The following is a 17,030-nucleotide window of genomic DNA, read 5'->3' as shown; positions in this document are numbered from 1 at the left end:
ACAACAATCAACCACACGATCAAACAAATGAAAATAATAAACAATAGCAATTACCGCCCTCTCTCACGGAAAACAAATTAGAAACGAACAGTACCAAACGACATCTTCCAAGCCGGTTGGTCACCGTGGAAGATCAAGACCATAACCCTCCAAAGGAAACGAAGCTTTTTCTAAATACCATAAACAACAATTACCACAACACTTTATACATAGCGACTTACAATGCTAAAACTCTTTCTACTTATTCACGTCTATTGGAACTTTAAGAAACATAAAGTACGATATATTGGTCTCTCAGAAGTTAGAAAACTCGGTAACAAAATATAAAAAACAAGATCATAACCAGTCAAAGATGTATGGAGAGAAGCATCCTGAAAAAATAAAAGTTACAAAAATCCGCTATACCGCTATACCGTTATAAGACAGAAAACTAAAGTTATCGACGCACTTAGTTCCTCACAGAAGCTAAAATGGCGGTGGGCTGGACACCTAGCCAGATATAGTGATAATCGCTGGACCACAACAACGTTATGGCCAGGACCATCGGGCCAGAGAAAAAGAGGCAGGCCAAATGCACGCTGGACAGACGACGTTATAAAGAAAGCCGGCACGCACTGGATGCGAGTAGCCGAAGACAGGCAAAAATGGTCATCTTTGGAGGAGGCCTCTACCCTCCACTGAGAGAAGAAATTAATAAAGTACCTACCTATCTAATCATGCACACTAATGTATATTTTTAACTTTTTATTTTTAATTTCTCTTTTTTTCTTTGTAGTAAACCTATGTTATTTTGTATATCTTTTAGCAAAAAATAAAAGGCTTTTTATTTTATTTATTTATAATACAATAGAAAACTAAACAAAAAACATAATATAAACATAACAAGTAAAAACTTAAAACCTAAAGCATTTTATAACTAATTATAAATAATGCAATTCTTGTGCAACTAAATATATCCGTCACACAAGCAATATTGTTTAGGGTGCGCAAGATACGCGTAAATGTGTACGCGCTCGTGGCACTGCAAGCAATTGCGAACGCTAACCACGCCGAGTGATTATTTGGCCAGCATTTCCGCATTATATATTTTATCTATCTATCTCTATTTTTTTTCTCTATCTTTTATCTCTATCTAAGACTTTAAAAAATATAATGTGATAGTAAGGTCCCTCCTTACCTCTAACTTGTTGTATCCTACCATACCCAAGACAAACAAAGTCTTACTTAACTTAATCTAATACATCATTTAACCCGTTTTTGGTAACCAGCGTGTTCTGTCACACATAGGCCTCTTCCAGCTGCTTCCATTCTTTTCTGATGTTAGCTCTTCTTAGCTAAGTGCCTCCTATTCTCTTTATATCGTCTGCCCATCACTTGCTCCGTCTTCCTCTTTTCCTTTTTCCATGGCGTGGTTGCCATCGTGTAATTATTTTTGTCCATTTCAACCTGCTATCTCTCGTCATGTGCATCAAGATTCCAGTCAACTTAAAAAAATTCTGCTCTCTGCAACAGCTACAGCGTCGGGCCTCCCCTGGTGGGGCTCAAGGCGTCCCGCGAGGCCCTGAGCTCGCTCGAGACGCGCATCGGGGAGCAGTACATCGAGCAGAAGGGGGATCCCTTGGTGGGCACCATCGAGCCCAGCATGTTCGTGGGCCGACATCAGCCCCTCACCATGCCCACCGACGCCCGCCCCTACGTCTACGAGATCATCAACAACCTCATCGCCGTGCACGCGGAGGTGACCGTTTTTATTTCATTTTTAGTTTGCTATAAAGATTATTGTTAGACGTTTGACATTTGCACACTTTGAGCAGTGTTGGCCTAGTGGCTACAGCGTGCGACTCTCATCCCTGAGGTCGTAGGTTCGATCGCGGGCTGTGCACCAATGGACTTACTTTCTATGTGCGCATTTAGCATTCGCTCGAACGGTGAAGGTAACATCGTGAGGAAACCAGCTCAGCTTGGACCTACTAACAGTCGAGGGCGTATGTCACAGGCTGATCACCTACTTGCCTATTAGATTGACATATATCATGAAACTGATACAGAAATCTGAGGCCCAGATCTAAAAAAGTTTGTAGTGAGTTATACTTCTTTAGGCTCGTTATGAAAAATTGATGAGAGTGAAATTTTACGATGCGCGCGCACCTGAGACACAAAGTTGTCAGTGTGATTATAGCGTGCGCGAGCGAGATGGAAATAAGACAATCTACAAGTAAAATGAAATAGAATAATGACCTTTGTAGTACCTTTTAAACAAATAAAGGAGTTTTAATAATTTTTTCAAAGAGATTTAGCAATGCTTTTTCACAAAGACCTATTGTTACTTAGTTAAAAGGTTATGAAACATACCTAGTTATTAAATTGAATGAATAATATAATAAAATAATAAATAATAATAACTATTATGATTATTAATATTAATTAATAATTGAAAAATATACTAATTATTAAATTATTAACGTTAAATATTTATTATTATTTATTTAATATTTAAAACAAATAAAGAAGCCAAAGAAGTATAACTTCTTACGCGCGTACATAAGTACACGCACCCTTTTTTTTAAAATTTGCAGTCAACTATCAAAATCAATTACACAAGAATGTTTCTTATATCTAATTTAATTAATTATGTAATTTTCTAAATAAATTATGTAATGACGTCATAATTAAAAACACAACATTAGGTGGACAGCATCTGCGGGCCTTCCTCGTCCCGCTACGTGCGAGACATCTGCGAGACGGTGTGCGAGGAGGTGTCCCGCTTGGCAGCCACGCCCTTGTCCCGCACGGCCGCCTTCCGCGCCAGGCTCGACTGCGCCCTATTGAGACTGGCCTGCAGCGAACATCTCACTAGGAAAGCCGAGTGAGTGTACGAGTTACAAAAATTAACCACCGAAGTCAATTGTCACCTGTCAACGTCAACTTAAGTTTGCATAACAGACTAAGGCCGTTTCTCCACTGCTCCGGTCCGGCAAACGTTAATTACCGATCCGATTTAGAAACTCACAACAGTACTTACGTGCTTCTCCACTACTCCGGCATCCGGTTTTTAACGATCCGATAACTTGCTAGATCGGAACGCGGTGTTTTATCGGTCCAAGTATATCCAAGAGGTTATAAATTACTATACATAGGTTTATTTATTTATAGTTATATTATATCATAAAGTATTAGTGAACTATTTATTAAGTAGATTATAATATTTCAAGATAGACAATATAAAAAAAGTAATAAACTAGCCAGGCAATAAAATATTCAGAATTTAGAACGTTTTATTAATAAAATAAAGTATATGCATTTTAGTTAATATCAGTGTTGCATGATAAATATACAAGTATCGGTCATTGTCGGATCGGATATAGTGGAGAAGCGCAATCCGGCTTTCCGATATTTTTTTAATGACTCATTCCGGCTTCCGACGCCGGACCGGAGCAGTGCAGAAAGGGCCTAAGGGTCGATTCGACCAAACAAGAGTAAATCTTAATCTTAGAATAAATCGTCAGTTAATCGAGAGTAAATCAATTTTACGTTTTACCAACTACAAATTCTAAGAATAGTGGGCCTATTCGGGGATTATTACTATACCGCCGTTTCGCACGGAATAACAGCTATTCCTAGAATAATTTAATGGCGTCAGTCAGTCCAATCAGCTGATTTCTGTCATTTCACAAATATGTATTCTGTGTTTTAATTTCAAGTCAACGCAACGCACTTAATTAATAGTCTAGAATTGTATAATGAAACGTTTAAACAATTTATTATTTATTTCTTTGTTTTTAGATTTTTTATTTTCTATAATATTAGAATGAAATTCAACTGGGCTCAACAGAAGTTCCTTTTTAGACGAAAGCCTCAAACAAACAAGAAATAAAAACTTTTTGTTATCGTTTGACATCTGTTAAAAGCTACTTTTTCACACTATAATACGGCAAAATCGAGTTGACATGATGTATGCTCTTACACTGTCCCGTTGTAGAACAACATTTATTTGCCGAGTTTTATTTTCGTTTACCATTCTCTTGCTATTCGCGTATTGTTATTCCTAGCACAATTTTACTATCGATTACGTGGACAAACGACTATGGATTTACTCGAGATTAAAATCATGGAATAGATTATTCTTGGTATAGTTACTCGTGTATAAATTGAAGTTTGGTCGAATCGACCCTAAACAACATAAAATAAATCTAATGTTAAACAATAATTCGATGTATACATACTTTTTGTACTATAACACCTATGACAGCTAAACTTAAAAAAATAATTGTGTTTTTCTCCTGAATCAATGAATGATTAATAGGAAAAGTTGTCTTCCAGGAGCTACCTGATAGAGGCACTGGCTGGACTTCCGCCTCTCGACAACGAAGAAGATAAAAAGTGAGATGATTTTTGTAATTGATTTATCATTTGGAGTCTATACTCTTTTCTATAAAGAAAAGTCAGGTTATAAAACAAAATAACTAAATGATTATTTTTTTGTTTTTTTGACATAAGGATTAAATACAATATTATTTTAACTAGATTCAAAAAAGGAGGACGAAAACTTTTAAGTGATGTTGTTGGAATTGAAAAGCAGTGTACTAAATATCACAAGTGTATGTTTGTCCACTTTGTGTGAGAAGTTTAGATCCTTTTGAATTAAATAAATAATAAAATAAATAAAAAAAAAATAAAAAAAAAAATATTTATTCAATCACTTACAATGATAACAACATGTGGCTGGAGCCTCCATTTAAGTATGTATAATATACTTGTGTTTGGAGTATCCGCTCTTCCTAGGTACACTTAATTAGGTATGTAAGTTTAGACAAAAGGGAATAATATTACAAAAACAAAACAATATTTATACAAGTTAAAAGATGCATCGTGTATGAGTGATAAATTGAGGGGTGTTCGTTGTATTCAGTTAAGTGTATGTTGATGTGTGAGAGTGTAAGTGTGTGTGAGTGAGTGTGTATATGTCTGTATCATATGTTTGAGTGTGTGTGTTCTTTTAGAGTGTAAGATAAAAGTAGACTTTAGAATAGTAATTCTTAGATAATAGATTCAACTTCTTCATAGGTTTGAGTTTTTAACCAACAATTTATAGTTATTTTACATTTATATTTATTCATATTATATAGATTTAATTCCTTGTTTAATTTATTATATAAGTTAGCAGACTGGTAGCAGTACTGTCTATGAGCATATTTAGTTTTAAAAGTTGGTAAAGGTGCCACATTATGCCTTCTACGTCTGTTCAAAATACTAGGATCATATCCAATATGTCGATGGGTTCTAAGAGTAGTTTGCAGTACATACAACTTACGTACTGACAGAAGATCGCTAACCGCATATAACATTTCCGTAGGGAATCTGTATGGCTTAAAATGGATAACTTTGAGTAGTGACCTTTGTGCTCTCTCCAGTTCCAGGAATTTTATTTTAATGGCACCACCCCAGGCCGGAATGCAGTATATTAATATTGACTGCGCAAGAGCAGTATAAATTTGTTTTAGGAGGGCCGAGTCAGCTACGTGTCTTAGATTTTTAAATAACCATATGAGTTTTCTTACTCTAGCCATAACTAGCTCTATATGATCGCGCCATGATAGGCGTTGGTCTACCATAGTACCCAGGTATCTTACGCAGTTTTGCCGCTTAATAAAATCGCATGAGCATATTATAGAATGAGGTGAGCCACAAGTATGTATTTGAATAGCAAACGTCGGAGGTGGTTGAGAGGAGTTATAATTGGAGAAGCATACATAGTTAGTTTTAGAGGTATTGAGGGTCAAAAGGTTATCGCTGAGCCACTTAGCTATTCTTGCAAGGCCCTTTTGGGAATTATTTTTAACAGCCTCCCAGGTGTCAGCTACAAAAACGACAGCAGTGTCGTCAGCATAAGTGAACATTGTTCCCTCTTCTATATCCATGTTACATAAATTATTAATATATACAAGGAATAGAGTGGGCCCCAATACACTTCCTTGCGGAACTCCGAAGGTGATTTCACATTGTTCACTTTGGTGTTTTCCTATTTTTACACTCTGTTTTCGATTGCATAAATAGTCTTTGAATAATTTCAAGGGAATTCCTCTTATGCCTATTTTCTCCAACTTGTCGATAAGGTCTGTAATTGATACTGAGTCAAATGCCTTTTTCATATCCAAAAACACTGCAGCACATTTTTTGTTTTTATCCACAGCATTAGTAATAAGCGATGTGAGATCCAACACGGCATCTTCTGTCGATAAATCCCGTCTAAAGCCATATTGACTTGGGGAGAGGATATTAAATGTATTAAGGTAGTTCATTAAACGTTTATTAATTATTTTCTCCAGTATTTTGGCAATAGGTGGTAAAACAGAAATAGGCCTGTAATTGCTTATATCCGTTTTATCATCTCCTTTGTACACTGGGGTAACTACAGCGATTTTCAGTGCATCTGGAAAGACACCTTGAGCAAAGCATAGATTGATCAAATGAACAATAATAGGGACAATTATATCAGCAGTTAGCTTTAAGAATTGGGTAGAAATGCCATCCCAGCCTGGAGCACTATTTGATTTTAACCCCATCAGGACATTAAGAACCTCATCATTGTCAGTATCTCTTAATACAAATGAAGTTAAGTGAGGATAATTCGAAGTAGTTTTGTCAGAACAATTGTATGCGGGTTGTTGTGCAAGGATACCTTCTGCTAGTGATTTGCCAACTTGGGTAAAATATTGATTACAATGATCTATAGACTCTTGTGCTGTTTCTTTACAGTGGAGCAGTTCGTAATTGTCGCTTTTATTTTTATTCCGATTTGTAATATTGTTGACAGTTTGCCATAATTTTTTTGAGTTGTTTTTATTTAGAATTAGTTGCTGTTTATTATAATTTCTTTTTAGGTTTCTGATTAATTTATTACAATAATTTCGATATCTACGGTAAGTTATTTTTAAAATTTCATTATCAGGGTCTAATTTTAGCTTTTTCTGCATGTTATTCCTATTTCTGACACATCGTAGAATGCCCAAAGTCATCCATGGCTTAACTACACGATATTTGCATGTAATGATCTTAGTGACTGTATGTAAATCTAAGGTTTGTCTTATTTTACTTAGTAAGAGCTCTATAATCATGTTGGGGTTGTTTAATGAAGTTAAGTCAGCCACTAATGTGCTATCTCTTAGAGTAGCTATCGCCTTATCGTAATCAATGAATGTTTTTGTCTTAGTGGAAGCACCTGACTTTGGTATATTGGAGAGCCTTAAGAATATGGTGGAGTGATCAGTGACAGAAGTATTTATTACATTTATATTTGCGGAATGTTTATTTTTGTCTAGTCTCAGCATAAAGTGATCCAGACAATTACCATACCGTGTAGGTAGTACATGGCCAGGTAGCAAGCCGTGCATAGCCAGCATGTTTAAATAGTAAAGCCGGTTATTACGCTCCTGCTGCGGAGCATCATTTCTGTCAATCAGGTTAATGTTAATATCCCCGGTTATAATTAAATTAATACAATTTTTCAAAGATGTTAAATGTCGGTCTAATGAGTCCGTGAAGGGCTCGGAATTAGTATGTGAAGGGGACCGGTATATTCCTAGCACGGTAACTCCACAAAATAAAATTTGGAGGCAGGATGCATGTGTTAGAATAATTTCTTTGACATTGACACTGTGTTTTCTAGAAACATAGATAACAACACCATCACATTGGTTTATATGGTTTGTAGTCGAATAAGAAGTGTAGTTCTCCATTTGGGGTATTGGTTTATCACTATCTATTCTACATTCAGTTAAAATTATCAAATCTGCTTCAAAATTAAGCTGGGCAAGGGTGAGTTGGAAATCATCTAACTTGCTGTATACCGACACAATATTCTGAGAAATTATTTTTAAATCATTTTTATGAAATTTAGGGGATTGGTTACATATGTCATGAACATCACATAAGCTAGAATTAGCCACCTCACTATTGTCAATTTCTGTTATCAATGAGATTACGTTATCCATAATTGGATGGAATTTTAAATAAACCATTCATTTTATTAGCTTGTTGGTTATGAAGTGTGTTAAATAGTCTACTTATTATGAAAGTATCGCGTACTGATAATGTGTGAATATGTTTGGAGAAGGTGTGTGTGTAGTAGTGTAGGGCCGAATCCAAGCCTTTGTTAATAAAGTATTTATGTGTCTTGGTAGTAGTAATGAGTAATGTGTGTACAATCGGGAACAAAATTTGATAAAAGAATAACATAAGATATTTTACTATGTAGTTAAAAAGATGTGGTTTGGGTGTTATTGGGGCAATATGTAAAACTAGTATGAAATAACATAATATGGTAAAACAAAAATATAAAATGGGCCGAGCAAGCAAAGACAGAGAGAGATAACAAGGTTCAAGAATTAAGTCTAGTCATTGCTCTCCTAGTAGTTTTTGGACGATTGCTTCATTATTTATAGTGATAATGGGTGAATTTTCAGATTTTCTGACGTAGACACGGCCATAGGAAGTCCAGCAAAACTTATAAGATTTTGATCTCATTAGATCTCTAGCAAGGAAGTACAGCCGAGCCCTGGAGGCGGTCAGCTGTTCTGCTACGTAGACAGGGATATTTTCTTGACCTTGTGATTTTAATCCTAGGTGTTTAGCTCGTAATTTATCCTTGTTCTTCAAGTTGTATGTTTTACAGGCCTGTAGAAACTTCATTTTTAATAAGGTAGTGCTTAATTCAACTATTATAGGGGAACTAGCATTTCCCTCCCTCTTAAATCTTATCCTGTAAATATCATTAATGTCTTTTTCACTCAACTGACAGTTGACTGATTTAGCCAACTCTAAGGTCATAATTATAAGGTCTTCTTTTGTTTCCTTATCAGCCTTGGGTGCATTTTTTATTTCAATGTTATTCTTCAATCTATCTCTTTTTAAGTCTTCTAGCTGTCCCTCCAAAATAGAAATATGTTCCTTGTCCTTTTTCCTTTCTATTTCGAGAAGTTCTAACTTCTTTTTAAGTTCTACATTCTGTTCAGCGAGGAAGGACATAGTTGTCTGGATATTTGTGTTTGTCTTACTTATTTCGGTAAGAGTGGATTCAAGCTTTTTGGAGCCACTTTCTTGCGATTTAAACATTGTTAAAATGAGTGTTTTTATCTCTTCTCTAAAAACGTCAAATCGGTCCACATTCGTATCATCTTCTCTTCTTCTCTTGTTTCTCAAGGCCACATAGTTGGGAGGAGTGATTTGTTCCATTTCCATACCAATTTGATCAATGGCAGATTCAGATAGTGACTTATCTCCAATAGGATTCATCCTTTATTATAATGAGTTTAACAGTTGTCTATTCGATAGTACAAGCAGATGTTTGCAAAAAATGTGAATGCACTAAACAATGGAATGTCCGATAAGAAGTTCCCGATGGCTCAAGGTAAATAGGCCAATAGATAATTAGTGGGCGTGGCCACAGTCACCTGTTGCAATCAGCGCGGGCGCAGGACGCAGGTAGTGGTGGTAAGCGGGGCACGAGTGTGACGCTGGTAGGGATGTGGGCGTGGCGTAAATTCACAGCTTTAGGGGATTCGATAAGATTAATATTGAGTGGGATCAATACCTTCGATAGTGGGGTGATCGGGCGCAGTACCAGGAGCGCACGTAGTAATTAGATGGTTGCTTGACTACACTTCACTTTGTTTATGTTCTCCTAGTAGACAGTTATATTTATTTTTCGATTTGAATTTATTAAAATTAAAATACAAATAAAAATAAAGCACTCAGCACGTCTACACCTTATGGCGATCCGGGGGGAAGAGGAATGAATTATCTCATGTAACAGTCTAAATCTAAATTGGTTTGGTACTTTGTGGTGAAATAAATTTCTCTTTGTTACAGAAGAATGGATAATCTAATCCAAGGATTCAAGAAGAGAATGGAACTGCAATTGGCCTGTCTCAATTGTAATGTCGAGACTATTTGAACTATTTATTTATTGTTTACCAAAATGTACCTTAATACCAAATAATAAAGATCGAATCACTTTACAGTCACATCCTATGGAATTATTTTTGAAGTTATACTTCTTTTGGCGCGTTAGGGAAAAATAATGAGCATAAATTTTTACGATGCGCCCGCACACCGTCACAAAAATTCGACACCCTAAAGTTAGCTATAGTAAAGCTGGGTATCGATTAAGCGCTCCTGGCGCGCGCACCATGAATGACCGCTCCGAGAGTGCGTTCCGTGAAACGCGTTCCAAATATTTGAAGTATATCAACTAAGCGCGCCTGGCGCGCGTGGCAACTGTTCCAGTGTTCGACCCTTCATCATGGAAGCCAGTCAGCTTGGCTTTTAGATACTCTCAATTTTTCTCTTCTGTACGATGATAGGAGCACAGTCATTTTTTTCTTTAAATACGGCATAGGGACTCTCATTTCACTACTGATTTCTCTCCAAGCATCTTCTCTTAGCGATTTATTATGATACGAAGAACTTTTGCTATTCCACAGTAGATCTTTTGTACCATACAGTTGTATTAATTTACGGCAACTTTGGTTATCCATAATTGGGAGCGCAACAAACACAAAAAAATACGATATGTTTGTCCCAACTGGCGCGCGCGCCACGATTGATGCGTGCTAAAAAACCGACACTCGTCGGAACGGACCGCTCCGCGTTCGGGCGCTCCAACGAACACATTGGCGCGCGTTCCAAAGTGGTATCCATTGCGCGCGCCAATGTTCGCCCTCTTGGAGCGCGTAGTCGATACGCGGCTTTAACATATTAGTTTTTTTTAATTCTGCTGATGCTGTATTTGTATGATATCTAGACAATGTTTGTACAAGAATATTTGTATCATACTTTAACTATCATAAGCCTCTGGTAACTCACATCTAATAAACTCCAACCAATGGATATGAATTAAATAGTAAATATCGATATGTATAAGTTGCATGCTAAAATAAATATGTATACATTTCTTTAATTATGTAAAAATAATTTTTTTGCGATATTTAAATAAATTTTATTTACTAGATAATGCGTTATAATAAAACTTTCTATGTATTAAATACTTTTATTATATTGCTAGTGTCGGGTTTTCTCCGAGTACAAAGGTAGAATAAATTTTTGATTTTTTTTTTATCTTGTTACGCCAAAGAAGTATAACTTCTAACGCTTGTACAAAAGTACCTACATACACATTTTTTTGCGTGGCATTAAGTAGGTGATAAGCCGTCTGTGTCACGCGTCCATTGGGTATAACAAAACCGTATAGGATTTGACAAAGGGTAAAATTCCTGACGATACGAGCAAAAATAACTGCGTAACTGGGATTCGAACGCACGACCCCGGGATAACCAGAAACAATTTCCAATATACCTTAAGTATTAATAATAATAATATTTATAAATAAAAATGTATTTAATTTAATTTTATTTAATAAATAATTCACAAAAAATTTGTTTTATTCCTCCGCTGTCTTGTTTTGATAACTCTGAAAACATAGATTATTTTAGATTGAGATTGAATTTTAAAATATTAAACAATATTCAACTAAATACGATATTTAAACGAAAATATTCAAGAAAGGCAGTGTTGGCCTAGTAGCTTCAGCGTGCGGCTCTCATCCCTGAGGTCGTAGGTTCGATCCCCGGCTGTGCACCAATGGACTTCCTATGTGCGCACTTAACTTTCGCTTGACCGGTGAGTGAAAACATCGTAAGTAAACCGGCTTGCCTTAGACCCAAAAAGTCGACGGCGTTTGTCAGGCACTGGAGGCTGATCACCTACATGCCTAATAGATTCACAAATGATCATAAAACAGATACAGAAAAAGGTTGTAGCACCACTGATTTATTTTATTTTTAAACAATATTCAAGATGAACTCAGAGTTTCTAGATTTGATTTTCGACAAAACTTTAATTATTTAGAGGCTAATTTAACCTACATGCAAAGAAAAATTATCAATATTAGCTAAAAACTATAAATATTAGCTAGCTAAGAAATTAAGTCTTGTGACTTAAGCGAAATCACATAAAACACGCCCAGATATTTGATCCTTTACGAAAAAAATTGTTTGCAAGTTGCTAAACAAATATAAATAAAATCTTATAAGGTTGCTAAACAAATATCCAGGAAATAGAAGTTTCACATATACATATATTTATGGAACAATTGCACCAAAATAATTGACGAAAAATAAAAGCTAGTTGATATAGTATTATTAAGAGAGGTTACCTCCGCGGCCTGCCTGTGTAGGAGCTGTGTCATGGCGGGTCCGGTTTCGGCCACCATTTTCCTGAAATAGCCTTTCCTATTCTGTAAGAGGATGTGGGGGTGATCGAACTCCATGACATGACCGGCGTCCAGGACTAGAATCTGTTAATCATATTAATATATATAAATTACGTGTCACGTTGTTTGTCCGCTATGGACTCCTAAACTACCGAACCGATATCAATCAAATTTGCACACCGTGTGTAGTTTGATCCAACTTAAAAGATAGGATAGCTAACATATCAATTTATACCCGCAATATTGCAAATTATTAGTTTATTTTTTGATACAATTCTAACAGATGGCGCTGTGTTAAAAGTACCAACGTTTCTCATAAGCTATCTACCTTTCACATAAGTTCTCCTACCGTTTCCCTTGAATAGTTTACTACTATGTAATATAACAAAAACCTTAGCCACAGCAACGCTTGGCCGGTCTGCTAGTATATAATATATTATGTAAGGTAAGCGGTCGCAATTGCTGGCAGTGCTTCGGGCGCGTACGAACTTACTCAGAGAAGCACCATTTACGCGTGCCTTGCGCACCCTAAACACTATTGCTTGTGAGACGGGTATATTTAGTTGCACAAGAATTGCATTATTTATAATCTATATATATAAAATAAAAATGGTCTTCGTTTGAGGCTCCTTCACGCCTAAACCACTGATCGTATGAAACAGAAACTACTGCCATTCGATGCGAAATTTTTCCTTGATGGTTTATGGCTATTTATTTTTTAAATTCCAACGTTCCTTCATTTTTTTATTGCTGTTTTACTTTTATGAAAATTTATACATACGGACTTCACCGCGGAAACATTCGGGGAGGCTTCCTAGAACCTCTAAACGTCAACATCTGTTAAAAACTCGATTTTCGAAATATTTCAATTTTCTTAGCGGGAAGTTAAAAAGAAGAATAATAAAAATATGAAAAAAAATAAAATAATGAAACATAAAATTTATTTTAATTCGTCCAGCAAAGCGGACGCGAAACGGCTAGTAAGTTATAAAAAGGTTAGGATTTTAAGTTTTACTTAGTTTTTAGTATAGTTTTCAATTGTATTAGTATTAAGTTACTGTAAAAATAGGAAATAAGGAAAATAAATAAATATTTTGTGACATTTATTCATAATTTCACTAATTTTGCTTCATATTGGTTCCTGCGCACTTATTGAATTAAGAATGAAAAAAGAAGATCTGAATTAACATATACTTCTTCTTCTGGTGCCACTTAACACTTTATTGCTAAAGTTTGGCTTTTAGAAACTTGAATTGCCGTGTATCTTGCGCTAGTCTGAACAGATCTTCGGCGGATTTGATGCCGGTCTAGTGTCGTATGTTCCGCAACCACGACTTCTTTCTACCAATTTAACATATAGGTACCTGCTACCAGGTCCGAAATCAAGCGTAGGTGCGGGAAAAGAACTGACAAAAAACTTCCTATTTTAAATTTCTATTTGGTTTATACAGAAATTGGACTATGCATGATTGTTGATAGAACTTTCGAACTTTGAATTATTATTTACTTTTAAACATTACGAATGAACTGAACTACCTTCGATAATATGATTATAACGGAAAGACAAGTAAAATTTGGTTTTAAAATACTTAATAAAAAAAAGGGTGCGTGTACTTATGTACGCGCGTAAGAAGTTATACTTCTTTGGCATTATTAAAAATAGTTTTTGATTGAATGCAAATAATTAATTACAATTAAATAATCAAAGACTGGAAAAGGAGTCATTATAGTCAATAAAGTTCAGTTTACATTTGAAAAATTAAATAAATAAATATTTATTCTTATTCTCTAACATTAAGTGTAACATAAATTCTACGAATGTTGTTTTTAAATTATGTCCAATGCCCTACATCTTCCGTGGGCAACTTCATTCTGTTCATTTTGTGTAACGCTGCGCGCGCATCAAAAATTTCGCCCTCATCAATTTTTCATAACGCGTCTAAAGAAGTATAACTTCAAAAATGCTATGCAATACGCTTTACCGCGGCAGTCCCCGAGTGCCACACGTTTTTATTTTTTTAATATGTTATACGCCCAAAGGCCCCAGTGGCTAAGATTGAAAAGTTGTTTTTAATATTTATATATAATTTGACGACTCATTGGTCTAGTGGTTAGTACGCCTGACTGCGAATCCATGGGTCCCGGGTTTGATCCCCGGCTGAGACGAACATCGATGCGATGAGCGTTTGGTGTTGTGCTTAGGTCTTGGGTGTTTAAATATGTATTTATATGTCTATCTATCTATAATATATATGTATATCCGTTGCCTAGAACCCATAACACAAGCTTCACCAGCTTAGCATGGGACTAGGTCAATTGGTGTGAATTGTCTATAAAAAAAAAATAAAAAAAAATTTGAATTTTCAAATATATCTTTCGCGTCAAAAATATGTGTGAACCAGCATTAAATTGGATCCTACCTTATCGGAGTCGACGACAGTGTTCAGCCGATGTGCCACAGTGATCACCGTGCACGCCTTGAAGTGGTCCCGTATGGCCGATTGGATCAGGGCGTCCGTCTGAGCGTCCACGTTCGCCGTGGCCTCGTCGAGCAACAGAATCTTGTCATCGTTGACGATAGCCCGGGCGAGGCACACGAGTTGGCGCTCACCCACGCTGAAGTTGGCTCCACACTCCGATACTTGCTTGTTTAACGCCTCTGTAGGTTTTGATTCACATAACAAATCACTGCTCTGACGTCATACCCTTAAACCCGCTATCGAAGCTTCCGGCCGCTAAGGATATCTTCTTATATATAAAATTCTCGTGTTACAATGTTCGTTCCCATACTCCTCCGAAACGGCTTGACCGATTCTTATGAATTTTTTTATGCATATTCAGTAAGTCTGAGAATCGGCTACTAGCTATCTTTCAAACCCCTAAGTGATAAGTAATTTTTATATGTAGCATTAAAATAATAGATACAACCTTAATTTTCACCCCTCTACGATTAACCCCTATTTTTTATAGATAGTTATTTTCATTGAACTAAAAACGTTTCCTTGAAAATAATATACATGGCAAAACAACGTTTGCCGGGTCAGCTAGTATTAGTACGAGTGCGGAAAGCCTGTCATTGCAAAGAGTTCCGGCGTAGCCGAAAGTGAGGGTTGACATTCGGAACAATTTGCAATGACGGTTCCGCACGTGTACTGAACAACTATTTTTAATACAGTTGCGAAAAACGAATCATTTTATTTCTTATAAAAGTTATAATTCACTATACATTGAAATTGGTACAGTTTTTTTTATACTGGAGAAGTTTTAGGTTGCATATTTATTTACTGTTTGAGACAAACTATTATTAATTTCGTATGATTGTTCATGTATATTTAATATAATATAACAAAAAACTAAACTAGCAAAGAACATTTTTGGAAAATGGCGCCAACCGTAAAAGAATATAAGCAGAGTTTTTTTTTTAGAGAGGGGATAAGATTTTAAGTTGGAGGAACAGTACCTTTCCTTTCTCACAAGTCGAAAAAAAAATGAAATCAAAGACGACGAACGGACGAAAATTAATAAGAATCCCTCCATTGTTAATTATTTTGTTTTAAAAGATTATTATATTGTACGGACCTTTAACTACTACACACTGCTCTACACGTCTTGAAGGAATTATAGCTTAATAAGTAAAAATCAGTGGCCACCTTTTTAGCTCTGGGCCTCAGATTTTTGTATCTGTTTCATGCCTCAGCCTCAGGTGCCTGACAGACGCCATCGACTTTGGGTATAACAAGCCCGTTTCCTCACGATATTTTCCTTCGTACGAGCGAGTGTTTAATGCGCTCATAGACATAAAGTCCATCGGTGCACAGCCGGAATCGAACATACGACCTTAGGAATGAGTTTCACGCTGTAGCCACTAGGCCAACATTGCCAATGAAATAATTATACATAATAATAAAAATTAACTTTTTCCTCAATAAAACTCATCTCAGTATATTTCAAGTATTCCTGTTCGTACCAACATCCCCCTCATCAGACAGGAGTTCGACATTATACAGCGCCGCGAGCAATACTTCAGCTGGGTACTCATCAAACGGGTCCAGATTCCTTCGCAAAGTCCCGCTGAATAATACTGGCTCCTGGGACCATTACCAAAATCACAAGTTCAAGTGCATTTTATTTATGATAGATGAATTAATTAGGAAAATGTAAAAAGACAGTGCGTTCAATTGTGAAGGCTATCGGTTCACCTTTGTGATAGTTTAAAAGCAGTAACTATACCATCTGGGGCCCGTGGCAAATTCTTTTGATGGGCCCTATCAGTAAAAATCATCCCTACTCAGCTTAATTTCAATAAACTTTGAGATTTTCAGCGTACTCAATTACACGTTGTGTATGGCCCACTAATGGCCATAGGCTTCCTTTCTTAGGCGAGAAGGAATGGTCCGTAGTCCCCACGCTAGCCCAATGCTTTTTAAACACTTCACATTCATCCATAGAACATAATATCTCTTGGGCAGGGGCCCTCTTGGGACCCGTGGCATTTTGCCACCCTATTGTTACGCCTCTGTTTAAAAGCTAATTAATATTAATTATATTTTTTTAGGTTATCGGCCATCAAAACGAAATTGATTTCCAAAACATTGCATCCTCTATTGCATTTGACATATTTCAGATTAATACTGCAGCTGTTTCATCGGACATCAAGGCAGAAAAAAAATACCATCCGTATCACCTCGACGTCCGCCGTTCCACAACTGAGCGTTTTTAAGGCAGTTTTTGCCACGCCTCTATGTGGAACCAGCTGCCCACT

At 36.3% G+C, this 17,030-nt stretch overlaps 2 protein-coding genes across 2 annotated transcripts in view; one reads left to right on the top strand and one right to left on the bottom strand.

Moving 5' to 3' along the window:
* The window catches only part of LOC125061940 (exocyst complex component 2), a 30,861-nt gene extending 20,843 nt beyond the window's left edge, over window positions 1–10,018 (top strand). The window contains exons 15-18 of the mRNA XM_047667573.1: window positions 1,513–1,738; window positions 2,688–2,866; window positions 4,321–4,380; window positions 9,868–10,018. Of these exons, the coding sequence (XP_047523529.1) occupies window positions 1,513–1,738; window positions 2,688–2,866; window positions 4,321–4,380; window positions 9,868–9,952 (550 nt within the window). The 3' untranslated portion in view covers window positions 9,953–10,018. The remainder of the gene's footprint in view (window positions 1–1,512; window positions 1,739–2,687; window positions 2,867–4,320; window positions 4,381–9,867) is intronic.
* Window positions 10,019–11,375: 1,357 nt separating this feature from the next.
* The window catches only part of LOC125061939 (probable multidrug resistance-associated protein lethal(2)03659), a 45,870-nt gene continuing 40,215 nt past the window's right edge, over window positions 11,376–17,030 (bottom strand). Inside the window, exons 25-28 of the mRNA XM_047667572.1 lie at window positions 16,236–16,356; window positions 14,689–14,927; window positions 12,212–12,352; window positions 11,376–11,467 (exon numbers count right to left, since the gene is read on the bottom strand). Coding sequence (XP_047523528.1) covers window positions 11,438–11,467; window positions 12,212–12,352; window positions 14,689–14,927; window positions 16,236–16,356 — 531 coding nt within the window. The 3' untranslated portion in view covers window positions 11,376–11,437. The remainder of the gene's footprint in view (window positions 11,468–12,211; window positions 12,353–14,688; window positions 14,928–16,235; window positions 16,357–17,030) is intronic.

This window comes from Pieris napi, chromosome 24, assembly GCF_905475465.1.
Source record: "Pieris napi chromosome 24, ilPieNapi1.2, whole genome shotgun sequence".
Lineage (NCBI taxonomy): Eukaryota > Metazoa > Arthropoda > Insecta > Lepidoptera > Pieridae > Pieris > Pieris napi.
The sequence above is the reverse complement of the archived record's forward strand: the minus strand, read 5'-3'. Positions and strand labels throughout refer to the sequence as shown.